At 33.8% G+C, this 9,612-nt stretch overlaps 1 protein-coding gene and 1 pseudogene across 1 annotated transcript; one reads left to right on the top strand and one right to left on the bottom strand.

Moving 5' to 3' along the window:
- Positions 1-576: 576 nt before the first annotated feature.
- On the top strand, positions 577-5,279 carry LOC133180183 (uncharacterized; annotated as a pseudogene).
- A 2,928-nt stretch (positions 5,280-8,207) lies between these two features.
- LOC133180184 (uncharacterized) lies at positions 8,208-8,825 on the bottom strand. Its single transcript, XM_061314749.1, has one exon. The coding sequence runs from the start codon at positions 8,823-8,825 to the stop codon at positions 8,208-8,210; it is 618 nt and encodes a 205-aa protein (XP_061170733.1).
- Positions 8,826-9,612: the final 787 nt, after the last annotated feature.

Here is a 9,612-nt window from a genome sequence, read left to right on the forward strand (position 1 = left end):
TTAAATACCTTATTCCTGAGGGATATTATCTCCTTTCAATCTCATTTTCTGAAGGAATCAATTAAGGAAAAAAAACATTCCGGAAGAAAAACTAGGCAGGAGTTGGTCAAGGTGGGAAGGGAGGGGGTTGAGGATATGGTGGTTGTCTTTCCCGTCCTAGACAACGTTATATGTGCTTCTAATTGGCCCATTACTATCCTTTAATTAACTGTCAAGATAAATATTTATATCGCAAAAGAGCTTCCGTATACTGTCCGGGTGTAATCGAAAGCTGTCGATTGTAAAAGTCAGCGCTTCTCGCAAAATTCCACTTAAAAATGTATATCAGTTTAATAAAACAGTTATAAAGTATACCACTGAAAAAGTTAGCAAGGATCCAGTTCCCCTTGACCAGGATAATTTCCCTCAACTTCACCTCAGGAAATAGTCCTGGGATCTTGGAATCTCGCAACTTCCGCAAAAGTGTAAGTGTGAATTAATTAATGTGTGACACTATTTAACAAAAGATAACAATTTTCTGATTTTAGGGGATGGTCGCAAGGACAGTCCTGGCCACAGTGCACAGTACTATACTTACACCATGATGGATAATCAATCCAAAAAGACAATTAGCCTCATGACCATGGACAAGAGGGAAATAGGCAAGAAAAGTTTTAACATGGAAAAGGCCTGAAATCCATGAATGACCTACTAGAAAAACATGTAAACATTGAGGAAGTAGTAACGGATGCTCACATACAGATAGGGGCAATAATGAGTAAGAATAATTATGATGATTATGATAGTGTATATATATCAAGACATTTTTTTAATAGCTCACCTGAGCCAAAGATTCAAGTGAGCTTTTCTGATTAAAGGGTGTCCATCTGTCATGTATTGCCTTTACACTTTTCACCTCTTTGGCATCTTCACAAGAACATCTGGGCTTATTTCTACAAAACATGCCAAAAGGCATTTTTGAATGAAGGAAATCTAAGTTTATTCAAATGAAGGGATACCCCACAAAAGAAGATTATACTAATACGAATGTGTATAGGAGAATATCTGTGAAATCTTTTAAAGCCGTTATTAGTCGTTCAGTACGAACCAGACCCAACCTGACACCTAAGCATTCATAAAAAGCAGTCCCCGGGACTGCTTTGGGACCGCTCTGGGACTGCTCTGGGGCCGCTGTGGGACAGCTCTAGTGACATGATAGCTCCGCCCCTTGTGTATTCTGAATTTACAGGCTCCCTGTTGTTATTTTGTTTACTTTCAGCAGAGAGGTGTTTGAGTTGAACAATTAAAAAAAAACAAGGATTTCTTACAAAATTTTAATAAGTAAAGATACATGTAGAAATTCATGTAATTACTAAATGTCTTCAGGGGCTGTAAATTTACACAATTGAAGTCTAGAATTAATTTTTTAAAAAATGAAAGTATTTAAAAAGGGAAGTCAGGAGATTATTTTTATTTCTTTAATTAAACTTTTACACAGGTGTTCAAAAAAATTATTTAGGCCTATTTAATTAATTAATTTTGTCAAATTATACTCAAAGTTTGCATTAGCACTATTTAAAAAAACAAAAACAAACTTGTCATTATAGTGAATTGAACATATTTTATTGACAAAGTCATAAGGATCGGACACAAGTTCAGAAACTTAGATAGTCTTCTATCATTACAGTAAGATATTCAGAGGGACGTACTGTACTGGATTTTTTTTAATTAAAAAAGCTAAAACCATGCTTAAAAAGACCATTCCATGCTATTTAAAAAAAAAAGAACATTCCATGCCATTTTTCTACCGCCCTCAAATAAAACCTAATGATTTATTAAATGACCATGAAATAAAATCATTCTACCATTCTTTCGTCATATAAATAATATGAATAATTACTGGGGGATTTATTTATGATTTTTTTTTTATTTATAAACACGTTATTAAAAGAGTACATTTATTTAAAAATAAACAATTGAAAATATCGGGAATTGTGACTTATTTCTTATTTGTTTTGTTTGTGTTTACCTGGCCGATTAATAAAGAGCAATATACAATTGTATAAAATGGTGTCAACACCTGAGGTTTCAATCGCCTTTGGGCATAATTAGCAGAAAGTCAATGCATGTTACTTGGGTATCAGTGTTACACATCACTGAACATGCTGATCACCAATGACACTAATATCAATCTATTTACTGCAAAAAATCTTTCTGTTTCAATAATTGTGTATAAATTTATTTCGGGATTAATTAATTGAACATAATCCGAGGGTTCAATTCGCGTGATTAACAGATGTACACTCGAACGTTTATACATGTTAAATAAAACACTTAAAGCTGAGTGTTATTGTTTTCTGTTACATAGAGAATCTAACGAGAATTAAATTGGCAACTCAGTAAAAATAATCATGACTGAAATAAATTACTCGGCAAAATTTAACAAAGAATTTTCAAAAGCTCCAGTACTTACTAAAAATGCATTCAGAGTATAGTATGGGAATCGGCCTTGCTCTATAATTATAAGACCTATTTAAAGCTAATTCTGATGGAAAATAAACATTCAAGTTTAATTTTCTATAAAAAAAAATATATGGAAACCAATATCAATCACAGAAAATAAATAAATAGATTTATTTTGGTGAAAAATTAATGTGCAACAAAACTGTGTTTAAAAGTCCATGTTATTAGTAGATGTAAATGTCTTCTTCGTTCGATTTTTATTAATTGTTTCTATACACGTATTGTGATTTTCTTAACAGTTCAGAAATGGCTGTCGCATACGAATTGTAAATATTTGTTGTTACTGCTCAGAAAGAAATGCATCATCAATTTCGATTGCCTTTTATAGTTACATCGTTTATTGGTAATTTCATATCTGTGTAATCTCCGCCCATTAATATAATTAACCCCGCACACTGGGCTGCTTTCTGGGACCACTGGGACTGCTGTGGGACTGCTTTAGCAGTCCCCGGGACTGCTTCTGTGTCAGGTTGGGTCTGGATGGTACTGTATATAATAAGGAAAGTACTCTCAGTTCATGTAGATTCAAATTTATTCATATCATGCCCTCCCCTCCTGGAGGCACGTATATTTAAACTTTTCAATAATGAAATGCTTTCTCTTACTAAAGTGATAAGGTGGGCAATGTGGCCCATGGGCCTCAAGTAATTTCATCATTTATACATGTTTATGTTGCATATAAATTCTATGACTTATAATTTCAGAGAACGTCTTTCCAAACATATAATATTCACATTATGTTTGGCATGCTGCAAAAAACCTTGGAAATCCACGCCAATCAAAGGTATGCAGAGCATTACTTGATTGGAATACAGACATCATAAACCACTTCTGGTTTTCCTGTTGCTCTGCTACAGACTTGGATAATTTTATGGTAACACTTTTTTCATGTGATTCTTATGAATGAAATAAATGTTTTTACTCTTTTATAAGTTTGATAGGTATTGATAATGATATTATTGATTTCTTTTTCGGAAATATAGTGTGGTATTGTTCACCATATCATGAATGAACACGAATGGGATATTTCCTTTGGCAGCAACTTTTTGTTGCTTGCCAATGTAAGCATGGCCCACTGCAGGGGGGCCACAAGGAGTGGATGAACAAAGGCAGTCCTCCACACAAAGCCTTAGTCGAAATCATTTTTAGCAAACAATTTTTAAAGTCTATTCCATACTACTTTAATTTTAGGTGTACAATATCATGTGTTACCTTCTTAGTAAATAATTATCTTCTTACCAGAAAGTGGTATTTCCTGTATTTTAAAACCATGGTAGGATGAAATATTTCATCTCTGTTATGTTGTGTTACAGAAGCACTGCAGAGCTGGAGAACGTTAACAATCTGATCTTGCTATACAGTAAAAAGAGATTCGCTTAATCCCCACCTGTAAACCGTGCTCAAAATCAGTTGGCAACCCTTGATTACAATGCCAAGGTTGACCGAGAAGTGAAAATAAAATTGGATGGAACAGTTCAGCAAGTTAACTTTGATACAAAAAAATCTGCTTCAGTCAGAAATAAGGAAATATTATTATCAAATATTTCAACAACTATTTCCTTTTATAGCATCTTACTTCACACACCACATCTAATCGGCCCTCAGAAGCAAAGTTTTATTTGATTTTGAGGTCACAAGGTCATAAAGTTATGGGTCAAACAAGAATGAAAATATCGTCCAGTCAGTATCTTGTGATCAATGAATGCCAGGCATGATACTTTTCTCACTCACAGTCCTTAAGCAGTAAAATACTCCTTTGGACTTTGAGTCTGTTCAATAACTTGTGATCCCTTTTATGTGTACCTGTCTCAGGCACATGAAAACATCAAACGTGGCTTAAACTTGGCTTTGCAGTTGCATCTGACTAGTTAGCTCACCTGAGCTGAAAGCTCATTCATTACTTTCAAATGAAAGAACACTAAACAACAACACACTATTTGGACATAGCAACGGCATGCAGCAGCTTTATTATATTGTGCAATGCACATATAACATGTAAATATGAAAATCAATTATTTACATATATATGTACAGGACTGTCTATCATAAAGTTGGATTGACTAAATATAAATGAAATTCAAACTTTAATTGTGCTCTACGAGTCATCCTAAACTGACCTTTAAACAACTAGTCACCTCATATATAGCCTTGCTAACAAGACTGCTTCTATAGAACCATGTGATATTAACCAGGTATTTGAATGAAAATCTTGAATGTTGAACAAGTGATTGGTCATATTTGTATGAAAGCATTCTTGGGTAGTGTAGATTCAAATTTGTTTGAATCGTAACCCTGGGTGGTAAGTGGAGGGCCACATAATGTGATCAAAATTTTACATATGAATGAACAGTAGGGCCATAGTGACTTAAGTGAATGTTGTGACCCATGGTCCTGTTGGTCATAAATTGTATTTCTTTCATTATTTTATTCATTCCATCTTTAAGTTGATCCTTTTCCATATTGCCATGGTTGATATATATTCATCTTCCAAAAGATTTGTACTACATCCATTAATGTTATTTCAATTTTATAAAAAAATTTTCTTCATGAATAGGCAACATAGGACAATCAACAAAAAAAGAGGTCCTTGGAGGGTTTCTCCCGTCGAAGTAGACAAAAGCTATGAACATATCCATCTTCTGCAAGAAAGAATTGTAGAGGCCAGACTGAATGACCAGCAAGGTATGAACCACCTTGAAGTGTTGGACGCAGATGATCAAGACCAACAGCTGAACTTCAACAAGAAAAAAATCTCTCGTTTTCAGATCAAATCTTGATTTTATAAGGATTGCCATTTCTATTTTATGTAATGGAGATTGACAGTGACAGCAATATTACAACTTGAAAAATGCATGTACTGTACTTGTTTTTAGTAAAATGTATTTCTTGTTACCTGTTTCTAATGTATACAACTGTATTTACTCTATATTAATTCTGGCCAGGTTGTGTACATTTTCGAAGGTTTGTTATGCCCCACCATGAATATGGCCGGGGTATAATATAATATTTGTCATGTTCGTCTTCCCTCCCTCTGTCCTTCCGTCACACTTTGCGTTTAGCTCAGATTCAAAGCTCGGTTTCAAAGAAACTATTCAAATATATTTATCAAACTTCATATGCTGATACATATTTGTGAGAGGTATTCAACTGCATCAAAAACTTTTTAACTTTATTGTAACCTTGACCTAACTTTTTTTTAAAGAAGATGGGTGAACAAGGCGTGCAGAATGCCTATAGCTTCAGATATTTAAAAAAAATCATATTCAATTTGTTAATGAAGTATTTAAAGTAAAGTTTTCATTATTGAAATTTATGAAATTATGATCAACAAAGCTTTTCTGAGAAAAAAAATCTCGGAAAAAATATTCTTTTATTAAATAATAAAATGGTATTCGTGGGATTCGAACCCCTAACAATAAAAATCCGGAGTATCATATTGCTTTCAGACTAACACGCTATCCACAACGCTACGCAGCTCATGATGAATAGTGGCATTTAAATCATGTTTGTGATATGACCCTTGACTTAATGGACTTCAAGTATTTCTCGGAAAGATGCGAATGTTTTGTCATAAAAGTGTACTTTTAAGGTATAGGGGGTCTTTGCTCCATGTTTTTGTAATCTAAAAAATGTATATCTTTATACAAACTTTTAGGATTAACTTTCAAAAAAATGGAGCAAAGACCCACTCATATCGAAAAATTTTGTTAAAGTATGAGAAAATGATCCCTTTTGTCCTCTTTAGTGTGTGTATGCTATTTTGTAGGCAAATAATTTCAGTCTTGGTGAGATTTTTGTAAATTGTAGAGATTTTACGTAAAGTTTCCTTTAATGTTAGATGAAATATCAAAGAAATTTTCGATGTAATTGAGATCTTATTTTTCACCTCATGTTTGTCGCACTATAGGCACTTCACCCGCCTTGTTCACCCATCTTCTTTGTATTTCTGCCAATTTTGAAAGAATCTATTCAGTGTTTTTAAGTAAGCATTTTCACTGATATATAAATTGATGAGAATTTATCAATTATTTTCTTCCTTTTTTTTTTTACCTTGACCTTTCCAGTGACCTTTGACTTTTTTTGTTTATTGTCTATAAAACTCAGATTTAAAGAAAGTGTTCAAGCTATTTTCATAAAACTTCATATACCAATACAATTTTTTACGTTGCAGTATTTTTCTTTTAACTGTGCAATTGTATTTTTTATTTTCTCTACAAATACTTTATCTTATAATAAGGATGCACTGAATTTCCAAAAATCAAGGCCTCTATCGACGAAAATTTTTCCCTATAAAGTTATTGTAATAACACTATGATCCGTTTTTATTGACGGTTTTATACTTGTCATTCCAAAAGGTGTCATAAAAGCTGGAATCAAGAAAAGTTTAATCTTAATAATTTTTTTTTCGCAAAAGAGTGAAAAGTTTTCTATCTGGATTTTTTTCTCTCCATATATCTTTTAAATTTAGATAGATCATTCATTGCAGCGGTTAGATTATCTCTGTATTTGGATTTCCCTTCAATGCCTCCGCCTTGTTTGTCTATAATAGGGTTTAAGGTAATATTAAAATCCCCATCTAATATCAAATTGTTATCACTCTCTTCTTTTAAATGATTCAACAAAAAATCTAAAAATTCAACTTGTTCAACTAAGTTATCTTTTGTTGGAGCATAAATATTTATCAATGTAAATTTTGTGTAATCTGGTAAAATAGATACTTTCAGAAATCTGCCCATATCATCACTGTATTCAATTATTAATAATCTATATGATGTGGAAATAAAATTGCTACCCCTTTGCTATTAGATTATTCATGAGTAAAATGATATCCGATTCCCACTCAATTTTCCATATCTGTTGATCTTGTTCAGTAGAATGTGTTTCTTGTAAATAAATAAAATGATTGGGAAATTTCTCTTTAAACCATGTAAACAAACATCTTCTTTTACTAGTTGAACCTAACCTCCTTACATTTTGAGGTATGCAAGTTATATTAAAACATAATCCATTTTAATTCTGTTGTAGAGCACTAACACAGGCTCACTCACAATAAAAAAGAGTGCAATAACCATTGCAATTGCATGTAAACAAATAGTCAATTTTTAACATAGAGCCAGGTATATAACAGAAACAAAAAAGAAAAAAAAAACATACAGCGTACGTACTAAAAAGGATAAGTCAATTTATTTCGAGTACTTTGGGCTTTTTAAACCAAAAATGTGTCTTTGTCATCTCAATCAGTATCGGGAATTTCAGTATCGGAAAGAAAAAAAACGGTAACATAATTTAGACTTAAACACTGCAGATGTGAAAAATCCGTATTGTTTAATACAATAAATGGAAAGGAAAATTTGTCAATTTAGACATAATTAGCAATAAATAATAATAATCATTATTGATGGAAAAAGCCGTGACAGTTTCAATAACGAAATAACCTGACATGAGCACATATTTAGCCACTATGTGCAAGATTAATGTCTGCAGTCAGGTTTTCAATAATTTGAAACCTGAGGAAGCCTAAATGTTTACCGTAAAACCTGGAGATAATTCATGCCATGTGTGTAACATATAGCGATAGGAGAACTTTGACGAGCCGCCTCCCTGCCCCATACTCGCCGTCATCGTTATGACCCTCTTGGATTGCGCCGGTATTATCTTTAAAACGGTACACTAACATACTGTGTTCAGCAGTTGAGTAGACTGGGTCAATAATATTTTTTTTCATAAAAGTTCCCGACTTGATTGTATGTTTGTTTTGTTGCTGCAGCTGCTTTGAATGTGATTCCTTCATCTGAGCAATCCATGGTGGACATAGGAGTCTGTTGAAGCTTTTCCTTATCTGATTGGGGTATCTCCCGGATATTTTCTGGCTTTGGTTTCAATACTTTGTCTCTGTACACATTTCCATTCGGGAATACTAATTTCTCTCCCACAAATCGTGTCATTATTTTCTCCTTCCAGTACTGATTATTTATCTCATGAAGTTTCTTTCTGTTTTCCGCGATTTCTATTGGTCTCTGTGGCGTGACGTAAAAAGGTCTTTCGGGTGCATTTGGTTGCGCGGACTGATCAGACTGGTCAGACGCTTCTCGATCTCTTTTGTTCAGTTCCCTTTGCGCTTGGAGAATTTTTTCCTTATCAGTAAATTTTGACAGCCTGCCTGTAATAATTTGCGATCTACCTGGAGTTTTCGGCCCATTTCTATGAATTTTTTGAAAGGAAGTGTCCACTCCAAAATGCTGCTTTATGAGTTGTTGGATTTTCTCAAATAAATTTTCCTCATTGTCTTCTGGAAGATTGTGAATAAGAATATTCTGATTCATTGACCTTGATTTTAAATCTGTGATTTCAGATTGCTGTTTTCTGACCGTTCTGTCTAAATCAATGACAACTGATTTTAACAGATCGATGTCTTCTATTTTTCCTCTTCAAGCAATTGAATATTGTCAATATTCTCCACTTGTTGTTGAGCAACATGAGATGTGCGAAAACCAAATCCATCTTCCTCCCATAGATCTTTCCCTATATCTTGTGTTAAACCTTTAATTGCTTTCAACGATTCTGTTATTTCCCTCAGGCTTATCTGCAAGATCGGTAGTGTCTGCATCGCACCGAGTAACTCAGGCGTGAACGGCGGCATGAATTCAAGAACAAACGAAATACCGCTAGTGCTGGAATCCGAAGTAGGCTTACCGTGTCCACTGTTACCTATTTGTACTGACATCCGCTCACGACTAGAACTCATAATTCAATTGTTCGAGGGGAAGGCAAAAAGGAAAACCCAAATTAATCACTGAAAACTCACCAAAAACTCCATTTTTTTTCTCAGGCAAAAGAAATCATTGCTCTTAAGGTCTGGCCAAACATTACTTCAATCTCCGATCCAGAAAGACGCACTTGAGGTCCAAAACGTCGGACCTCAGAAATTCATGACTACCCGGCCATAAGTCACGTGACTTCGCAAAATTTTACTAAACTCAAAAGCATCAAAACGTACGACTTTTCAACACTTTATACAACCATTCCCCACGATAAATTGAATTCCAGGCTTTTTGACATCAGAGACAGCTGCTTTTTCAATAAAAATGGAACTTGTAAATATACTTACCT

This window comes from Saccostrea echinata, unplaced genomic scaffold (genome assembly GCF_033153115.1).
Source record: "Saccostrea echinata isolate AGI-Se365-2 ecotype Australia unplaced genomic scaffold, CSIRO_AGI_Sech_v1 ptg000006l, whole genome shotgun sequence".
NCBI classification, from domain to species: Eukaryota; Metazoa; Mollusca; class Bivalvia; order Ostreida; family Ostreidae; genus Saccostrea; species Saccostrea echinata.

Coding starts and splice junctions, on each gene's coding strand:
- LOC133180184 (XM_061314749.1), bottom strand. CDS start 8,825: ATGAATCAGAATATTCTTATTCACAATCTTCCAGAAGACAATGAGGAA.